A 22953-nucleotide genomic window follows, 5' to 3' on the forward strand; every position below is an offset into this window, starting at 1 on the left:
TCACTTTAGAAATCCATTTATTCACAAATGATCTGTGCTGTCACAATGATAACAAATCTGAGTGTTACATACAGTCTTACCAGTTAGTGGCCTTATTAACACAGGGGGTTCAGAATCAGACTTCTCAAACAGAAAGTAAGAAATCAGGATGAGACTAAGGAGTGAAGGAAAGACAGAGGCCATGGAGGGAGGAAAGCTGTGAGGGGGCAGGGATGAGAGGTGACAGTGAGGCTGGAGCTCCCTAGCAGAGAACGTGGCAGGGCTGATGGGTGGGGCTAAGCAGAGGAGCCCCCGCCCTCTGCCGGTCTGCAGCAGAGTGCCTTCTGTGGCTGACACTGTCCTGGGAAAGTTTGCACAGTCCTGCTGATATCATCATTGTTCCAACTGCTGCTGCCCTGGGAAGTAAACAGAAAAGAGCCACAATACTGCAGCTCCATCAGTGGCATGGGAAGGCAAGGGTTAGGGTAGGGTGAAGGAACAGGAATTGAATAAGCATAAAAGGGACCAACCTCAGAAGAAAAAGGACAGATCAAAGTAAGAAGTTAAAACCTTTACCAGTTATCTTGCTTAAGTTAAAATTCTAAGTAGTAAAGGAACTGAAAGCAGGGTCTCAGATATTAATTTGTACACCCACGTTCACAGGGCATTCTTCACAACAGCCAAAAGGTGGAAGGAAACCAAGTGTCCACTGATGAAGAACTGGATAAACAAAATGCAGTACAATCGGCCCTCAACACATCCATGGATCCCACATCCGTGGAGTCAGTCAACTGTGGACCAAAAGTATTCAGAAAGTTACGGAAAGGAAAACTTGAATTTACTGTGTGTCGGCAACTATTTACATTGTATTTGGTATTATAAGTAATTTAGAAATGATTTAAAGAATCCAGGATGGTATGTATAAGTTATATGCAAATACTATACCGTTTTTATATAAGGGACTTGAGAATCCACAGATACAGAGGGAGGTCCTGGAACCAAGGGAAATTGAGGGATGACTGTATACACATCCAATGGAATACTATTCATTTTTAAAAAGGAAGGAAGTCCCAACACATGCTACACATAGATAAACCTTGAGGGCATTATGTTAAGGAGAATAAGCCAGTCACAAAAAGACGAATATTGTATGATTCCACTTATACGAGGTAGTCAAATCCATAGACATAGAAAGTAAAATGGTGGTTGCTGGGGGAGCAAGGGCAAAAGAAGAGTTTTTTAATGGGTACAGAGTTTCAGATTTGCAAGACAAAAAGGTTCTGGAGATATTTCACAAGATGAATATAATTAAAATTACTGAACTGTACACTTTTAAGTGGTTTAAGACTGTAAAGTTTATGCTCTGTTTTTTTTACCACAATGAAAAAGAAATTCTGGGTATTGATTAAAAGTTAGAGCATAAGAGGAAGGGAAAAATACAAACCTTCTAGAATTTGTTGATATTTGATCTAGGTGGAGAGATTAATAAGATCACATATCTATAATTCTCTTAAAGTATTAATACAAAAGAGTTTAAAGGCTGGGGCAAAATCAGTAGGTATATAAGAAATACTGCAAGTCTGAGCTCCAATGGGCTTCAGAGGTACACTTCCAGAGAAGAGCTTTGGAAAGAGAGATAGATACTGTGAAAGATGAACAGGCATATGCTACAGGTACATGTTCTCCCCATGCCCAAAACTATCCTGGCTGACAGTGTGGTGATTGTGGACAACCATTAGACACCATGGCATCCTTGGGGAGCCACCCAGGGAAGTTATCACCCAATGTTCCACAGATGACACTTCTCCCTCAGCACCTTGTGAGGATGTTTAACTTCCAGTGCTTCCCAAGATCCACCTCAGGAGAAGTCAATTTGTCCACAGGAGGCATAGTTTCCAAAGCTGTCTACTGTGAACCTCTGAGAGATGTGAATTGAATTGAGCTTTAGGGTACCAAAGTAGAAGTTCTCAAATAGCTGAAAAGGAAAAATAAAAACCCAGAATGAGTATCCAAAGAAAATCACAGACAAAAATATTAAACATCAGATTCTCTTGTAAAAATCTCTTGCTATGTGTGTCCACAACAATCCCAACAAACCGCTTATGCTTTGTTTCTCAGTATTCTCATCTGAAAAATGATCCTAGAGAGCATGGATGGGAATGGGAGTGAGGTAAAAACAGCAACTCTTCGTCGACTGATTGAAAAGACTCCTCCGACAAAATGCACTAGAGAAAGAGGTCTGAGAAGCCAACTCCAAAGTGTGTCTATTGAGGAGACATGAGGAAGAACTTGTAACAAACATCCTGGGGCCATACCCTGATTCACACGGCCTAACAAAGCTGCTGCTATGGACTTTCAGTTACTGACCATGAGGAATGTTAAGTTTTGTTACAGCCAGGATAAAATTTGATATAATACATTCCTCTACCTTATCAACAACGTTTATTAGAAACAGTGACTAAAATAAACAGAAGATAAGGTTCCTGCCCTACAAATGATTTTGATAACCTAGTGAGGAGTTCAGAACACTCTCACACACAAAACAGCCAGGGAAACACTTCTATTGAATGATATAACAAGTACAAATGATAATGTTTATCAAAAACCTTTCATTAGACTTTGGATTCAAGCCAGCATCTTAAAGTAAATGCTCTTTACTACAATTCTTTATTTTAAAAGCTTTCAGCTTTGTCAGAGGAAGGGATGAGCCACACTCTGAGAAAGACCTACTCCCTGTGATGAGCACATTTACAAGGCAGAATGCAAAATGACATCAGAATTCATCCCAAGAAAATTAAGCTACAATGCTTAGATAAGGAGTGTCAAAGAGCAAAGGGCTGCCCTTTTTCTGTTAGGATGCCAGAGTTGCTCTTTCTTAAATGTCAGCATGATCCCAAGAAAGCCTTTCAGTATGTGAACCAAAAATGCTTGAGTAGAACCTAACGCTGAGACCTTTGCACACTAGCAAGTGACTGTCGTGTCTCTTCACTTATTTTTATACTCTCTCTACAGCCATGGACTTTAGCCATTGTCACCTTTTCTCTTCCTGCAATTAATGGCCTAGCAAAATGCCTGGGGTTCATTAAAGGCTAACTTTATAAAGCCCAGTAAATATTGATTCTTCAACATGACATCAACTTGACCCCAAAGATCTATTTAGAGGTTGTGTGCTGCATTGTCTTGTCTTTCAGAAAGGTGATCAGCTCTTGCCTGAATTGATTTACACAATTAACTTCTCTTCCTGGCTTTGGCAGCCTGTTCAAACCATATCTACCCTTTCATGTAAGAAAATACTGCCTGAAATGTTTATTTGCTAATCCCCTTTGCTGAACATTAATTTGAAGTGAAAACCACGTCAACAAGACTGACAGATTTGTAGCTTTACAAACTGAAGCCTTCTAGGTACAAAAAAGACATAACCAAATGGGCAATGAAAAACAAGACAAAAACAAAACTAAAAGGGAACTCATAATACTTCCAACGAGTTACTTTTTAGGGATTAGCAGCCCATGGTTCTCCTCTTTGTGCCTATGTTTCCATGTGATGGAGACACCACAGCTAGGAGCTGGAAGGTACTTATCTCTGACTTCACTTTGGCATGATTTGACAGGGAGATTTCTCATGCTTTAGGTTTGAAGCGAAGAGTAAATACAACTATAATGAAGTTAGCTGGGATGTGATTTCAATGAAGTCATTACAAAACTGAAACAGCAGACTGAACACAAATTCTCTTGCTTCTCTCAGGCAAGAGCAGTGGGTGGGAAGAGTGAAGTCAGTCTAAACTTTCAACAGACCATGTGAGAGCTGTGGACAGACACCGCCACCCACAATACAAGACCATAAAGGGTAAGGACTCAAAAAGATGAGCAAGTCAAAGTACCTTCCTTATAAACTGCAAAGCACTACTGAAAAGCAAATATTGCCTATGATGTTTATAACATCTCTCTGCTCTTTCTGAAGTGATGAAGTGAAGTGAAAGTCGCTCAGTCGTGTCCGACTCTTCGACCCCATGGACTATACAGTGCATGGAATTCTCCAGGCCAGAATACTGGAGTAGGTAGCCTTTCTCTCCTCCAGGGGATCTTCCAAACCCAGGGATTGAACCCAGGTCTCCCCCACTGCAGGCACTTTTTAAAACCTGTCCTTATTCTACCTTCATAGGTCGCCATCTTCTTCCACACCTGTGGTAACATCTTAATCAAATGAATTTCTTATCCAAAGTCCCTACTGCAGTGTAAAGCTTCATTTTGGCCTTTTCTGTCCCCATGTCCTTGTTCTCTCTGTGTATTTATGATAATTTAGTAACAACCTTTCATAGTTATTTTATTTTTAGCCATTGTTATATCTTCAGTCTTAAGCTTTTGTTTTAGTTCTGCCAATTATTTCTAGTGATTCATTGAAATATAAGCACTCTGAAAGAAGGGTATTTTATGTTCTTCAAAGCTGAATTCCACTATAGGCTCTAACTGTAGTGAGGAGACTGCATATGATCAATTAATATTTGTTGGATAAAATGACAACAAAAACAAATGTTTAAAATGTCTGTGTACTTTGTGTTGGAAAAGAGAAAACATGGCCTTGTTTAGACGGATATAAAGATTTTATTTATAGATCACCGCCTAGGAATCCTTGAGGACCTACTCAATGGTATTACTTCTAATTGTACCTCAACTGTAATTACTTGTGAAGAAAAAATTTATTAGTAACAGAAATTTCATATATTCCTTTAAATTTCTATGTTTCTTATTTTTCAAAGCCTAGTCTTCAATCAGATTTTTGATCTGGAATGTCACTGAGCACCTGATGATGTGCATTTTCTTGCAAAGAGGCATATGACGTGGTGCTGTATCCCAGGCCATCTGGTTAGGGAGACGGGGTATGTGTCAGAAGAGAGCCATGTTGATGACATGGGTGTGTTCACCTTGTGACAAGTTATTGTGTTATGTATTCAATTAAAAAGTTTACCTAAAACAATATAGACAGTAAAGGTTAAGTGTGGGAGGAGAGGTACAGGCAATCAATAAATGCAATGGGAGGTAAGAAAACGATGGAGAGGGCTCGGTCTCTAGACAAGCCCTTTAGAAGAGACAGAAACTGAATTGGGCCTGGTAGCAGTCTAAGACTTAGAGAAGAGGAGGAGGGAGGGCAGCATGAAGGCAGAAATGGGTCTGGAGGGTCAAGGAGATCAGATTAGATGTATTGAGGGTTCCTAAAAAGAGGCAGTGAGAAGCACTAAGGCTAGAGACATAAGGAAGGTGAATCACATTAAGGGTGGATCCTGAGGGTGAGATTCAGAAGTGAGACTTCATTCTAGATGGTGGGAACCACTGAAGGCTTCTGAGGAAGCTAGGGGCCCAAGATGAAAACCAAAGGAAATTAATCTGGGTGTGATATATATTGTGCTAACTGGGGAAAGGAACAAGAGAATAAAGAAAAGGAGACCAGAGTAGTATTTAAGTTGTGACATACTGAGTGTCTCTTGACTAAAAATAGTAGTAGTGGGCCTAGAAAGATTGGAGCAGATGTGAAATACTATGAATGAAACACAGAACAGACTTTGTGATTTCTGGATATGAAGGAGGATACAGGAGACGAGAAAAGTCATGGATGACAGGGTAAAAGGTATGTGAGCGTACCAGTGATAGTAGCAGAACATTTCTGAGTGGGAGCGATTTTACAGGGAAAACAAAAACAATGCAGGTCCGTATCTTTAGCTGTGTGTCTCAAGCCCTTCTCCAGCCAAGGGTTTGCCTGGTATGCTCTGAGAATATAAATGAAAGGCACAAAATCTATAGCACAGTTAAGTGGAAGCACATTCCATAAAAAAACTTTACAACTGTCCATTTTTAAAAATTGAGTAGTAGTTCTCTATTAGGGAAATGAACTACTTGCATGATGAATTGCAAATATATTTTCCCCCAGTTTGTCATTTGTCTTTTGACTTTACTTATGGTGATTTTTACCATGTCAATTTAAACTTTTATAAATTCAAATATATCATAACAGGAGATTTTTAAAACAAAGTTACCTAATGCAAATATTGTTATATATTAAAAGATCAAGGTGAACAACAAACATATAAGTGTTGACAATAACACTAATGAAATAAAGATCATAACAGCCAGAGTTTACTGAGTAACCATGCATATCAGGCATTACACTTTGGGCTGTATGTGATTATCTGATGGCCTCCTTATTTTGGAGTTGAACATGAAGTTTAAAAGGCTAAAGTAACTTGCCCAAGAATACAAAGCAAATAAACACTAGAAAACTGACATTCATAAAGTCTGAAAAAGGGAAAAAAAAAGGAAACTAAGATTAAAACTCAGAACTTATATACAAACCAGAAACAGACCCATAGACATAGAAAACAAATGTCTGGTTACCAAAGAGGAAAGTGGGGGAGAGATAAGTTAGGAATTTGGGATTAACCTATACACACTGCTGCTGCTGCTGCTGCTGCTGCTAAGTCGCTTCAGTTGTGTCTGACTCTGTGCTACCCCATAGATGGCAGCCCACCAGGCTCCCTCGTCCCTGGGATTCTCCAGGCAAGAACACTGGAGTGGGTTGCCATTTCCTTCTCCGATGCATGAAAGTGAAAAGTGAAAGTGAAGTTGCTCAGTGGTGTCCGACTCTTAGCGACCCCATGGACTGCAGCCTACCAGGCTCCTCCATCCATGGGATTTTCCAGGGAAGAGTACTGGAGTGGGTTGCCATTGCCTTCTCTGAACCTATACACACTATTATATATAAAATAGATAACCAACAAGGACCTACTGTATAACACTGGGAACTATACTCAATAATCTGAAAAAAAAAAAAAAAAGATATACATGTATGCACAAGTGAATCACTTTGCTGTATACCTGAAACAAACACAACATTGTAAATCAATCATACTTCAATTCCAGTGGTCATGTACGAATGTCAGAGTTGGACCATATAGAAGGCTGAGCGTAGAAGAATTGATGCTTTCAAACTGTGGTGCTAGAGAAGACTCTCAAGAGTCCCTTGGACAGCAAGGAGATCAAACCAATCAGTCCTAAAGGAAATCAACTCTGAATCAACTGGAAGGACTGATGCTGAAGCTGAAGCTCCAATACTTTGGCCACCTGATGCAAAGAACCAACTCACTGGAAAAGACCCTGATGCTGGGAAAGACTGAAGGCAGGAGGAGAAGGGGGTGATAGAGGAGGAGGTGGTTGGATGGCATCACCAATTCAATGAACATGAGTTTGAGCAAACTCCAGGAGATAGTGAGGGAAAGGGAAGCCTAGAGTACTGCAATTGATCGGGTTGCAAAGAGTTGGGCATGACTGAGCGACTGAACAATACTTTGATTAAAAAAAAAAAGACTCCATGTTCATGGATTGGAACAATCAATATAGTGAAAATGAATATACTACCCAAAGCAATCTATAGATTCAATGCAATCCCTATCAAGCTACCAATGGTATTTTTCACAGAACTAGAACAAATAATTTCACAATTTGTATGGAAATAGAAAAAACCTTGAATAACCTTGAGAAAGAAGAATGGAACCAGAGGAATCAATCTGCCTGACTTCAGACTATATTACAAAGCTACAGTCATCAAGACAGTATGGTACTGGCACAAAGACAGAAATACAGATCAATGGAACAAAACATAAAACCCAGAGATAAATCCATGCTCCTGTGGACGCCTTATCTCTGACAAAGGAGGCAAGAATATACAATGGAGAAAAGACAATCTCTTTAAAAAGTGGTGCTGGCGAAACTGGTCAACTACCTGTAAAAGAATGAAACTAGAACACTTTTTAACACCATACACAAAAACAAACTCAAAATGGATTAAAGATCTAAATGTAAGACCAGAAACTATAAAACTCCTAGAGGAAAACAAAGGCAAAACATTCTCTGATAAATCACAGCAGGATACTCTATGACCCACCTCCCAGAACAACAGAAATAAAAGCAAAAATAAACAAATGGGACCTAATTAAACTTAAAAGCTTTTGCACAACAAAGGAAACTATAAGCAAGGTGAAAAGACAGCCTTCAGAATGGGAGAAAATAATAGCAAATGAAGCAACTGACAAAGAATTAATCTAAAAAAAGATATAAGCAGCTCATGCAGCTTAATACCAGAAAAATAAATGACCCAATCAAAAGATAGGTCAAAGAACTAAACAGACATTTCTCCAAAGAAGACACACAGATGGCTAACAAACACATGAAAAGATGCTTAACATCACTCATTATCAGAGAAATGCAAATCAAAACCACAATGAGGTAACATCTCACAATGGTCAGAATGGCTGCTATCAGAAAGTCTACAAACAATAAATGCTGGAGAGGGTGTGGAGAAAAGGGAACTCTTACACTGTTGGTGGGAATGCAAACTAGTACAGTCACTATGGAGAACAGTGTGGAGATTCCTTAAAAAACTGGAAATAGCACTGCCATATGACCCACAACCCAGCAATCCCCCTGTGGGGCATACACACCCAAGAAACCAGAACTGAAAGAGACACGTGTACCCCAATGTTCATTGAAGCACTGCTTACAATAGCTAGGACATGGAAGCAACCTAGATGTCCATCAGCAGACAAATGGATAAGAAAGCTGTGGTACATATACACAATGGAATATTACTCAGCTATTAAAAAGAATGCATTTAAATCAGTTCTAATGAGGTGGATGAAACTGGAGCCTATTATACAGAGAGAAGTAAGTCACAAAGAAAAACACCAATACAGTATATTAACGCATATATATGGAATTTAGAAAGATGGTAACAATGATCCTATATGCGAGACAGCAAAAGAGACACAAATATAAAGAACAGACTTTTGGACTCTGTGGGAGAAGGTGAGGGTGGGATGATTTGAGAGAATAGCATTGAAACATGCATATTACCATATGTGAAACAGATCACCAGTCCAAGTTCAATGCATGAAACACAGCACTCAAAGCCAGTGCACTGGGACAACCCTGAAGGATGGGATAGGGAGGGAGGTGGGAGGGGAGTTTAGGATGGGGGACACATAAACTCCCATGGCTGATTCATGTCAATGTATGGCAAAAACCAGTACAATGTTATAAAGTAATTAGCCTCCAATTAAAAAAAAAAAAAAAGAAAAAAGACTCAAACTCAGGCAGCCTAACTCTAGAGTCTAAGCTCTTTAACCTGTACACTCTTTCCTAGTAGGTGAGATCCCTTAAAACCTGGCCCTGTTAAACTACAGACAGGAAGCTTGACTCACAGAACTCCCAAAGGCTGAGATGAACATATTCTTTCCTTGTTACTTCTGCTTTCACTGTCATCTCTTATCTTGGACCTGGTTTAAGAATCAGTGGCTCTAGTTCAGCTGGAAGAATTTTAATTGAATTTTGGTTGAAAATAAGCACAAATCAACTAAATGGCTCCATTTAATTAGGTACCTGAATGGAGAAGAAGAAAAAGCTTAAACTGCAAGTTTAGTAAAGAAAAGAGAAACTTGGTTGCTCCTTTTAGGCTAAGTAGTCCAAGAAGAGCAAAGTGATCTATTGTTTAGAAAATAAAAGACAGAACAGAAAAATTTTAAATTCAAAAAGAATTACAGCAAGGTATTTAAATCATGTTGAATTTTTTCTCTTCACTGTTGTTTTATAACAATTCCTTGGGGATTTTGAAACCTAAACCTTTTTCTTTCTGAAAACATTTCTCTCTGATGTGCACACACATAGAGCCCTGTTGTGCTCGAAGCCAGTATTTTTTAAAGTCTTCCATAAAGGAACAAAACAATGAACAGCTGCACAAAACTACAAATATTTGATGAGAAAATAAAAACGGAGTTTAAGACCGCCAATATTTGCAATATCACTTGTAAGTAATATGTACTAATTTGGACAATTTAAGAAGAAAATTTAAAACCTAAGTATGACATTTGAAAAATGTCAGCCATACAGTTGCTATCCTTTATTGACTACACTACTCACAGTTATCTTCAGAAAATTAAATGAAGTTTTCCTATTACCAAGTAAAGAGAGAAATGTGAACCACCAAGATGAAAAGGTTTTTGGTCAAAACCAAAGCTTCCCTGATAGAATCTCAAGACCAAGGTCTAACCATCTTGCTGCCCCCTGCTCACATGATTTGTGAAGCCTACCATTTTTTAGTTTGTACATGGTTGTTTCCTAGGGAAAACACAGAAGGAATTATTATTTCTGGTAGTATAGTGGTACACACTGAAAGAAAGCAAATAGCAAGACTTCAGGGCTAATTGTGGTCATTTTTCCTTACACTCATTTCAGACCTTCTGCTCTTTCCTCTCAGGCTCCATGACACAACCATAAAATACCAGAAATAATTCCACATGTGATGAGGCTGAAAAGATGAGTCTGAAAATCTCAGTGAGAGGTGGGGAGGAGAGTAAAAAGGAACCTTCTCATATCTACAATCTGAAGCTACAGAACTGAATGAATGGCCAATCCTCAACAGCATGACAGACATGTTGGAGATCCCTGTTTATTGGACTTCCCAAATAAGACCCGCCCTCTTTCTTCAATCTTAGACAAAGTAGTGGCCACTCTCTTCAAAGATTTCTCCTTTAAGAAAATCTATTTCTTGTGCTAGGTAGACTCAGCGAGCTATCTGCTGTCTAATATGACTTCAAAAAGAAGAAACTCAGTTTTGAAGTCTAAAATGAAGATTCAAAATATGTAATTCCTGGTAAAAGAAATAAAAGCCAAAATGAAAAAATGACATCTAATTAAACTTAAAAGCTTTGCATAACAAAGGAAATCAATGACAAAATGAAAAGAAAACCTAATGAATGGGACAAAGTATTTGCAAATGATATGGCTGATAAGGGGTTAATATCCAAAATAAATAAACAGCTCAGACACCTCAGTAACAACCAAAAACAAAAAAATTAAAGAATGGGCAGAAGACCTGAATAGACACTTTCCCAAAAAAGACATACAGATGACTAAAAAGCACATGAAAAGATGTTCAACATCATTCATTATTAGACAAATGAAATGCAGATGGAAACAACGAGATAACACCTCACACTTGTTAGAATGGCTATCATCAAAGAGTCAATAACAAATGCTGATGAGGATGTAGAGAAAAGGGAATCCTCCTACACTGCTGGTGGAAATGTAAACTGGTACAGTCACTATGTAAACTGGTACATCAGGCATGGAGGTTCTTTATAAAACTAAAACAGAATATGACCCCATCATTCCACTTCTGGGTATATATTTAAAAAAATTTTTTTAAACACCAATTCAAAAAAATACACGCACATTAATATTCATAGCAGCACTGTTACATAACAGCCAAGAAATGAAAGCAAAGTATCTATCAGTAGATGAATAAATAAAGAAGATGTGGTGTATCTAATATATATATATACACATATACACACACATTCATACATATACACATATAAATATTTTTGTGTGTGTATATACAGGAATATTACTCTGCTATAAAAAAAGAATAAATTATGTCATTTGCAACAACGTGGATAAACCTAGAGAGCACTATGCTTAGCTTAAATATATCAGGCAGAAAAAGACAAATATTATATGTTATCACTTATATATAAAATCTAAAAAATAAAATGAATATACACAGCAAAACAGAAACAAACTCACAGATATAGAAAACAGATCAGTGGATACCAGTGTGGAGAGGAAGAGGGAAGGGGCAAGATAGGGATATGAGATTAAGAGACACAAAATACTATGCAGAAAATAGATAAGCAACAAAGATATATCATACACTATAGGGAATCATAGCCATTACTTTGAAATAACTTTAAATGGAGTATAATCGATAAAAATATTGAATCACTTTGCTGCACACCTGAAACTAACATAATATTGTAAATCAACTATATATTTTTTTAAATGTAAGTCCTATGAAATTTATAGTCATTCTCGATATATGCGAGTTAAACTAACTCTTAGAACATAACCTGGTGCAACCGAAAATAATACTAGTATTCAATTAATGCAAGTATTTAGAAGGACAGAGTGGGTCCTGTTTCTCCCCCAACAAAGGATGATCTTCATTGTTTCCATGTATGGAAATTAGACTTTTGAAGCCTAAAACACACAGGGATAGCAAATGCACACTACTTTGAAGTTTTCCCAGTGTTTTTTTTCTATAATCTGTTTTACCGACTTCTATTTCTCACAATTACCTCCTGTTTACAGATAAAAGTAATGGTAATAATATCATTTTGTACTTAATAGTAATGCTCACCCACTTCCCTCCTTACCAGGGATGGCATGAGGATAAATGGAAGACAGCTGACAAACACTTTGAGCTCTCTGGAAGGCACTCCTGCAGGAAGCCTTGCTGAGGCTAAATAACACCTTTCATCTAAGGATCTATAAGTATCTCACAAAGCCCAGATCATTAACCCTTCCAAAAATCACTGTGACATGAAGCAGAGCTCAGCATTACTATCCTCATTTAAAAGATAAGAAACAGAGACAGGCTAGGACCATTACCACTGTGCTATAAATTTAATAGTTTCTGGGACCAGGCCTAGAACACAGGCCAGTAGCAGGCCATGTCTACATGGCAGTATGTATTTGTCTGACAATCTGAATAACAAATCTGTACGAAAGAATGCTAAGTGGGGAAGAAGAACCATTTGTGGGCTATGGGTATGCAATCTGACAGAAAAGGAAGTGGTCACTTGGTTTTGTGGCCATGAAAGAGAAATAAGTAATGTGAAAAAACTTTAATCATAGCCCTTGGAGGATCCTAATTGAAAACAACAAAATAAATAATGGTATACTTCAGAAGTATTCTTCACCCAATTGGCCTCCAGGTACAATAATAAAAAGACTTTAGGCAGTAAACAGAAAGATGTGGACATCAGACTAAAAATATAAAAATTTGAAAAATACTACACAGCTTTTCATATGCTATATTGCTAATCTCATTTAAGAGTTAGGATCACAAATAAGTTTCTTTTCCCACAAGTTAAGTTTTGTTTCAAAGTCTTATTTGTTAAAATCCCCCAATTCTTAAAAAATGATTCTGAGTTTCTGTCAAGGAACCCAGCAATTCCAACTTGCAAACCTTCTTGTACCTTTCATTTTCCTTCTGGCTATGTGTGAGATTACTTCTGAAGAGAGCAAATATGAGAGATGCAAAGAGACAAGAAGGAAAATGATGATCCGACACCTCAGGTTCAAAACACCTTTCATCTACCTAAAAAATATTCATACAGGCTGCATTCACATGGATTCTTTCTAAATCTTCATGGAAGAATACAATGGAGTCTATTCACACTGAGGTAAGCCATGTCCCTCCAAACACACACAAACATACACAACTTCACCTGAAAATCAAAGATAGAAACTTATTTTTTATTGAAGAGAGAAATCAAAACAGTTCTTAGGGCAAATGAGACATAAGTGCTTTCCTGTCAATAACCACATAGCTACTAGTCTCTCCCTCAATTTTTCCGTCTTTACACAGGGACAACACCTTACAAGGATATTCTGCAGTTACAGGAAGATAAATTATCAGATGGTATTTTGAGCTCTATTATTGTCACTCACCAACTAAAACCTCCAATGCATCATCACAGGACAAAAAGCAGCTTCCTTAAAAAAAATAAGAAAAGTCAAGTAGGAACTGATAGCTTACAGTCTCTGCAGTCATCAACTGGCCTCATGGGGCTGTAATGTTTTTAAAGAATGGAGGAGAAACATCTACTTCCGAATAAAAGCCAACGTGGCTGTTAGGTGGCTATTCTCCCAGTCTTCTCCAAATATAGCCCTAACTCCACCTCAGATACCACATCTAATCTGAAATCTGAGACTGCAGTAATCAGTGGTGAGACAGCCAATAATAACAGCTAATAATAGCCAATAAAAATGGGACATAATGTATTTCCAGAAGGCCAGGGGCACCTCAGAGCCAAGGAACAAGTCAAGGCCAGTCTGCGTGAGAAGTAATCCTTATCGTCAACTACCTCGGTAATCAGAGGACTCAGCCACGATTTTCCAACCTATCAGCACATCACTCCTGCTTTGGGCACCTCCATTACATCAGTACCAAAAAGCTTGCATGTCACCAGAGCCGAAGTCTCATCTCCACTGACTTCAATGGCATGGGAATGTCATCAGGCTGCGCACACAGAATAGGAACATGAACTTCCCTCATTGATTCTGCTCTCCCAAACCATGTGCCTGTCTTGGCTGCAGCGAGCATGAGGAATGTTATGAGGAGCCTGACCTGAGGAGCCGCCAGGCAGAAGCCAGACAAACAGCCAAGGAATGAAGGCTTTAAAACCTCCTTCAAATAATTTCGCAGGGTTGCACTTCTGGATGTGTGGCCTGGGCCTCACTGCTGACGTGAGGATTATCAAGTTTAAGACTCAGCTGGTAAGGTCAAATGACCTATTAAGAGAGTGAATTAAAACCATTCTAGACAAACAGAATGCCAGGCAGTTCTGCTGAGCACCTCAATACTCAAAATGCCAAGGGACTTCCCCTCCCCTCCCTTCCCTTTTCGGTTTTTGAAAGTAGCAAGAAAAAAAATGTGGGGTGGAGGTAGGAGGCAGGAAGAGAGAAGAGGCTGTGCTGACACGGCTGAAGAACCCGAACTCATCTCAGCACACACCAGCACGCTCTGCCAGTTTCCACAGCAGCATGCAGAATTAGCATCAGAGAGAGGCTGCTGGGAGTCAGTTTGCTGCAAAATTACTTCCGGAGAAAGCCTTGCCTTCAGACATGGGTATTATTGCTTCTTCAGAGCAAAACTGCCCCAGGTGGCTGCTGGAGAGCAGGAACTCTTCATGTCCTAAGCTGGTGCCCACCAACCCTAAGGGCAGATGCCCTTTCAGAATCTAGCTTGTTTCCACAGATAAATTCCTTCCCTCAGAAGGTGGCCGCCTAATGCTCATTCAAATGTGTTACCACTCTTACTTTCAGCTTGGTCATCTTCCCTCAGGGATTACTCATAACTGTCCCTCAAACAATAGCAACAGGAGGTAAGTGTTTGTATCATACATATCATACAGGAGAAAGGAAGTGCCAGTCAGCAGAAAGGGGCAGAGATGATTTCTGCTCAGCCTGGGGGTTCTCTGGGCAAGTGGCTTCAGGCTGGCAGGGCACAAAGATGCTGACTATTGTGTCAAGTGACAAACTCGGAAAAAGAACAATGAGATGGGAGAAAAGGTCATCAGGTGCAGCCACCTCCACTCCAACTTTTCCAATTAGAGGATAGCAATCAGAAAAGTTTAAAGAGCAAATCAGAGGCCCCTTGGCAACATCAGGCACTGGCAAGAGTATATATACATATAAATAAGAGCTGTCCAAAAAATAGCTGGGTTTGAAATGCTTCCTTGGAAGATGGGAGAGAGGTTGCCACATGTTATCTTAGATTTTCAACTAAATCATCTTATTAGACAACAAAACATGAAATATTCTGTCCTCTGTCAGGACCATAGGAAACCTGCTTTCAGTAGCACAGATGCAACATTATCTACTATGACACACTCTTATCTGTAATCCAGTCCAGATGGCCTCCTTCCCTTCTGCAAAGGTGTGGGCTAAACGCCAAATAAGCAAAAGGCCTTGGGAAAGGCCTTCCCACCCCGCCGACACACTTCAGGAGTTGCAAGATCTCTACAATTTAAGGAACTGGTATCAAATTTTTTTTTTTTTTTTGGTATCAATGTTTTAACTTACAACTGAGAGAACAAACTTTGAACTAGAGATCTGAATGATTTATATTTTGTTTTTCTACTTTTATTTTGTAATAGTAATGTTCACCTATGAGCATTAATTCTAAAATTGCTTCATCACTGAGATATGGGAAAGAGGACATTATTTCTTAAGAAACCATCACAGTTTCATGGCAGCATGAACTTCACTCTCGTTTCTTTATCTCTTTCCATGATGTCCTCCAACATTCGGAGTAACACTTAGACATTTGCTGGCACCAAGCTACCTAATCTAACATGGTTTCATTTGGCTTGGTCTCTAAATAGGCTGGCTCAAAAAAGACAGGGCCCTGTCACTGTCTCTAGGTACAGATTTATCCTGGTTTCTTGTGGTTCAGTTGCCAAGTTGTGTCCGACTCTTTGAGACCCCTTGAACTGTAGCACACGAGGCTCCTCTGTCCTCCACTATCTCCCAGAGTTTGCACAAATTTATATCCATTGAGTTGGTGATGCTATTAATAACTAACCATCTCATCCTCTGCTGCCCTCTTCTCCTTTTGCCTTTAATCTTTCCCAGCATCAGATTCTTTGCAGTGTGTTTATACTGTAGCTAAAAAACCACAGTGGAATAATAATACATGCCCATATAATGCACACAATGGAATATTATATAGGCATGTAAACATATAGTGGAATATTCAGTTCAGTTCAGTGGAATATTAGTCAGTCTTAAAAAGAAACTAGATCTTGATACATGCTACAATGTGGATGAAACTTGGAAATATTATAGGATTGAAACAAACCAGAAACAAGGAAAATATTGTATAATTCCACTCATATGCAGTACATATAGGAGCCAAATTCACAGAGACAGAAAGCAGAATAATGTGTGCTAAGGGCAGAGGGGAGAATAAAGTTACTGTTTAATGGGTACAGAGTTTCAACTTGGGATGATCCAGTTCTGAAGCTAGATGGTAGTGATGGTTATACGACAATGTGATGGGGTTATTAATGCCACTGAATTATATACCTAAAGTGGTTAACATGGTGAATCTTATTTATATTTTACCACAACTAAAAAACCCCACAAAACTCAATGGATCCAAGTGAATCATAACCTAACTCCCTTCATTTGTGAAGTACACCCAAAATTTTATACTAGACCCCTAGAAATGAATATATAAAAGAGATGAATATTTCCCACAATAATAACAAGTACACTGTTCAAAGAGTTCACAGCAATGGGATCAGAGAGACCAACTGAATATCTGTCCCCATCTCCCAGAAATACAGCAAACAGTAGCTTAGTGTTTTGGTAAGGAGGAGGGATTCAATCCATGAGGAGGGATTCAATAAAATATTTTTCATTCTGATAAAAAACTGAAATTATTTTAAGAAAAGTAATTTTAACCACATAATTACTTTCTACTCTCATTGTCTTTTCCTATTTCTTACAGGTTAGGCCTTCCAAACCTATCATTCCCTGCCTGAGCCAAGGCAAGGCATGAAGTATCCCAGAACCACTGCAAAGATGAACAGCCAATAAAGAGAAATTCAAAAGAGAATGAAGGGAGGAAAAAGCATCTTGTATAAACAGACAGCAACAGACCAGAGAGGGTGCGTCTTTCTAGAATGGATGTTGGCTCTGTCAAAAACCAGCTAACAGCTTGTTTTCCAGTTTCATTTTAACAATGGTTTTGCCTCACTGACAGTCATATTTTTGGATGCCCTCATTAGTGTTTTAAGACTTCACTTTCCAGGCAAAGTGACACATGAAACAAACTCAGAAGATACGTTTTGATGAAATCCTACTTGGATTTGAATTGTCCCCCTGCCCCTAACCCAATAATCTAAAACAAGAAATGTACCAAACCAAATTGAAGTGCTTCAAATTGTCCTTTTCCTTATATATCTGATGCTCCAAGCAGAAGTCTTTTAGATTTTTAACATAAAATACATTATTTCTATTACTAGCAAAATATGAAAAGCCCCTAATGATTTCTTATATCTCCCATTTGCTTAAGTTTCATTCTGTTACTCATCAAGAATGAAGGCTGAGCCACACTTTATCACTAACACAGCAAAGCAAGAGTGGCCATATTTTGGCAAGGTGTCTTATCACAGGTTCCTTCCTATATGTCACATTTTCCTGATAGTCATGCTAGTAATGTATTTGGGACTGATTTACTTAAAAGTTCACTGGCATTTATTTTTCATTCAATACTTTTTATTAATACACTCTGCAATAAGGCATAAAAGAAAATGCGAAAGAAATCATGTTCATGTTTCAAGTCAATCAGTGTAGGGTTAGGGTTAGGGTTAGGGTTAGGGTACACCATGGGCTCCCCTGGTGGCTGGGGCACTAGACAACCTGCCTGCAATGCGGGAGGCCCGGGCTCCACCCCTGGGCCAGAAAAACCCCCTGCAGAAGGGAATGGCTACCCACTCCAGTGTTCCTGCCTGGAAAATTCCATGGACAGAGGAGCCTGGTGGGCTACAGTACATGGGGTCGCAAAGAGTTGGACACGACTGAGTGACTAATACTTTCACTTTTTCACTTTTTCAGAGAAACACAAGACTAATTTTGGATGTATTTTAAAATAAAAGAAATTTAAGTGTAAATTCAAAATCAATATTATTCGTATCAGCTGAACTCTGCTGATGTGAAGTAATAAAATTACAATCAAATTTAATTGAAAAATAAACCTATCAACAGAGGATTGTGAGGTATGAGTTATAGGTATATTTGACTCTGGGCTCTCTTTTCTGGAATTTAGTAAACTAATTTTTAAAAATATTTGCTAGAAAAGAGTTAACAAAAATGCAATAGGATTGACTGCTGTTAACTAAATACTTATGACATAAATAATGTATCTTGAGGGTCTATTAAATATGAGCATCATATCTAATCATAAAGCAGAAAGGACATTGGGTAAATTAAAAAAAAAAACAAAAACATGTAAACTAAACACTAACCTTTAAGACAGGGGTCAGCAAACTTTTTCCATAAAGGATCAAGTTGCTGTTGTTGTTCACTCGCTAAGTCATGTCTGGCTCTTTTGCAACCCCATGGACTGTATGTAGCCCCCCCAGACTCCTCTGTCCATGGGATTTCCCAGGCAAGAATACTAGAGTGGGTTGCTACTTCCTTCTCCAAGGGATCTTCCAGATCCAGGGATCAAATCCAAGTCTCTGCATTACAGGCAGATTCTTTAGCCCCTGGGAAGTCCCATACATGTATAAACATATATACAAAGGATTAAATAGCCATACTCTGTCATCACAACTACTTAACTATGGCACTGTGGCACAAACGCAATCAGTGGATAGATAAGGGAAGATTGCTGTGCTCCAATAAAATTTTACTTAGAGACCCTGATATTAGAATTTCATATAATTTTTACATGTCATGAAATATTATTCTTTTAATTTTTTTCAACCATTAAGAAAATAGAAACACTATTCATAGTTTGAGGGCCACATAACAAAACAGGTAACAGGCCAAATTTGGTCCTTAGACCATAGCTTGCTGACTCCTGAGAGTTTACAATTTCAAGTATGGGGCAAAAAACACTCCCTTCATCAAACAAAACCTTTTTCTTTTCTTTTTTGAAAAGAAAAATCAACAGAAATTTATAGGCTTCTGATCTCTCTAGAAAACAGTTTTAGCTTCCTGAATGCTTGCCAGCACAAGAGCCACGGCTAAGCACTGACCAGTCTCGGCACAAAGGAAGGGGTGGAGGGAAGGCACCGACCGCGATGGTCCTCACCACTGTACGGGAGGTGACATCTGGACGGGACTTTGAAGAATGAGTAGGATTTGGGTAGAACAAGACTGCAGTAAAAGAAAAAGAGATAAGGACAAAACTTCAGGAACTAGCCATATAAGCCAATGAATTAAAAAAAAAAAAAAAGCAGATCCAGAAAAAGGGAAAAAACCAGCAGAACCAATTGCCAGGGAAGCCAAGAGAAGAGAACATTTGAAAGAGAAAAGGGTTTAAAACTCTCAATGTGGTTACTGGGAAAAAATAAAAGTAGGTCAAGGCACGGGACAAATGGGGGCTGTTGGTGACTTTTTTATCCTGCTGTTGCAGTGTAATGATAGAGCTGACAGATAGGTTTCATGGAATTAAACAGGGAATAGCCTGAAAGGGATGCTGGTGGGAAGAATGGCTTTATAGAGATATACACTATTTTCTTAAATAAAACAAACAAAAAACATTTTAGTGAAAGTTGCATCTTTCACTTTCACTACCTTATTAGTAGCTTGCTCAATATGAAACATCCTAATCAGGAAGTTGTTTCCTACATTAAATTCTAATACCCTTTGAAATCAAACAGGCCAAATTTTATGGTAAGATCAAGAATTAATAAAAGTTGCATCTATCTTAAATTCTAGAACAAAACACAGGAAAGACTTCAACAAATTTTCTTAAAAAAAAAATAACATAACTATAACAAATGGTAATGTCCTATTTCCCTTCTGTCTTTCCTTGCTTTCTTTTTCTAGTTTAAAAAATTTTGTATGTTGATGAAGTTTCAGTCTTGCAGAAAGCTACAAAAACTGTAAAAAGAATTCCTGGATACCTTTTATCTGTTTTTTGGTTTTTTTTTTTAAATAACTTAAAACATTCTTCTGTTGACTTCCTGGTTTTTGTCCTTTGTAATGTGGATACTGCCAACGAATTCTGGACGTTCAATTTAAAAAGTGTTGGGGTCTAAATAGTTTAGTTAATGCTGTCCATGATTCAGTCACAAGTTGTAGGAAAGAAAAGTGCAATATAAGCTTACTCAACAAAACTGGAATTCACTTGGCTTCTTTAATTTGTAGGTTGATGTCTGTCATCAGCTTTGGCCTATTCTCTCTCTCCTCTCCTTCTGGGATTCAAATTAAATGTGTGTTAGATCTTCTCATTCTCTCTTATATGCCTCTTTTTCCTCTTATCTGTAATTTTTACTTTTCCTCTCTGCAAATGTAACATGCTGGATCATATTTTCTGATATAATTTCTAGGTCACTATTTCGCTCTGCAGCCGTATCTAATTTGCTGCCAAATCCACCCACTGAGCTCTTAAGTTCACTTACACAGTTTCATAGTTCTAGTATCATAGTTCTAGCATTTCACGGTTCTAGTATTTCCACTTGGTTCTTTTCCAAAACTGCTACATCACTTTTTCTTTGCAATAGTTTCCAGTTACCTGATTAGAAAAAAGTTATTTTTAGCCAAAGTCTGATGATAATTCTATTATTTCATGTCTATGAGTTCTGGATGTCTGTTTGCTCATGGTGGGTAATTTCCTCATATGTCTAGTTATTTGTGTGTTGGCCATTTGGGGGGCAAAAATTCTTTGGAAGAATATTTTTAAGCAGAAAGTGATGGGACTTTCTTCCAGTGAGTTTTTTTTTTTTTTTTTCCTTTACTATTGCCAAGTCCCTGGAAACACTACCGGTCCTGAGGCTCTTTCACCCAACTTCAAGACTCCAAGGTCTATTCTCTCCCCTTAAGAATCCTAACAGTTAATTTTTGCACTGTTTGAGGATCCTCTTCGTCAGATTTTTTTCCCCTCATATTTTCTATCTCTCTCCATATTGTCAGAGATTTCCTTGACATTACTTTCTAAACCTTAATTGAATATATACATATGTGGGTATATATGTTATTTCTGTGAACTCTCTTCTGACAGAAACCTTTTCCACAGCATCTTGTTTTTATTTTCCAAGTGAAATTCTTCCGAAAGTCGTACACTTGTTCCTCTAACAAGCTGCCTATTTTACATGATTGTCAAGAACGATGTGATTGCTTTCAATGCTATGGATAAAAGCTATTAAAAAATATTAGTATGTCCAAGCACAGTGAATTTAGTAAGTGTCCACAGTGTATAAGCACGAACAGCTTAAAGAGAAAGTGGCATCTGCGTAGTGATTTTACTTAAATAAAATTAAAATTTCAAGTCACAGAAATATCAGGTAGCAAAAATGACACCATAGCTGTGATGGTAATGAGAGGTAGCAACTTCTTTCTAAATTCAATTTGCTGTTATTAATACTGACGTAATAGTGTAATAAAACATTTAGTGATAGATTTTCAAGGACAGGCTTTCTGAAAAAGGTAAGTTTGAGGGAAAAGTTCTAAAGAAGAACCACAAGACTAAGAAGTAATTTTTAGGCACAGTATGTAGGCTTAGTATTGAATTGGATAATAAAAAACATAATATTTTTTTCTTCCTCAGAAATAATATACTTTCTAAATGCTTGTCTTCCTTTGTAGTCATTAATATATTCTTAAAAAAATCATGACCGAGTTCTCAATCTAATCTCTCTTCCCTTGAAAGAATAAAAATGAATTCCTCTTGTCAATATTCTTCTAATACTCTGAAACAAAGTAATCACTGAAAACAAACCTCTTCACTAACAGTGTTTAGGAACTTAATTGTGCCTTTGTTACCTTAGGACAAACAGACCACAGAGTTGGCCAGGGAGGGGCATGTGAGGCACATTCTGCTTTTTGACCTTGGTAGTAGTTACATTGTTCACTTTATGATTATTTGTTTAAAAGTACATATATGTTTATGCACTTTTACCAAGAGAATAAATAGCATGTGTTTTTAAACATCTTCCTTATAGAAACTTCCCTAAGTAAAAAAATTAAATAAAGCTCTCATTTAAATGCATTCAATCTACTGTCCTCTTAAATACTTTAAGAGCCAAAGATGGAAAAAGAGCAAAACTGAATGAAATACTTGAGTCACTCTTATTTATATCTTTCAAGAAAACTCTCAATGTAGCTAGCTAGATTTAAAACATATTCTCAGGTAAAGTACTATTAAATATTAATATAGTAAAATACTGCCAATTCCCTCTTTCTCTAAATTTAAATATTCTTATATATAAAATGGAAACATACGTGCTTTTTACTTGGTTTATATGCTCCAGGATTTTTAAGTATCTAAAGAAATGGCACTTTTGTCTTTGCTTTTGGACCTACTTTCTGCTGCTGCTGCTGCTGCTAAGTCACTTCAGTCGTGTCCAACTCTGTACGACCCCATGGACAGCAGCCCACCAGGCTCCTCTCCAGGCAAGAATACTGGAGTGGGTTGCCATTTCCTTCTCCAGCACTTTCTATTCCTTCCCAAATATATTACTGTGGCTTTATTTGTACCAAATCATCTGTGGAGAGTACAACCTAGGGCTCTAATGTCTCCTCTTCACCCTGTAGTTAGAAGCTATGCTTTTAAACAATTACTACTGCACCCCTATTCAATCTGCTGAGAGCATAGTCTTGGAATACTGATTCAACTGCATAA

General features: G+C 38.0%; 1 protein-coding gene across 2 annotated transcripts in view; it reads right to left on the reverse strand.

The window, feature by feature from the left end:
* Positions 1-22953, reverse strand: part of ASCC1 (activating signal cointegrator 1 complex subunit 1) — a 100327-nt gene continuing 77374 nt past the window's right edge. For both annotated transcript variants that reach the window (XM_061161761.1, XM_061161762.1), the window contains exons 10-11: positions 1796-1954; positions 1-770 (exon numbers count right to left, since the gene is read on the reverse strand). In XM_061161761.1, the coding sequence (XP_061017744.1) occupies positions 1838-1954 (117 nt within the window). In that variant the 3' untranslated portion in view covers positions 1-770; positions 1796-1837. The remainder of the gene's footprint in view (positions 771-1795; positions 1955-22953) is intronic.

Source organism: Dama dama, chromosome 15, assembly GCF_033118175.1.
Source record: "Dama dama isolate Ldn47 chromosome 15, ASM3311817v1, whole genome shotgun sequence".
NCBI lineage: Eukaryota > Metazoa > Chordata > Mammalia > Artiodactyla > Cervidae > Dama > Dama dama.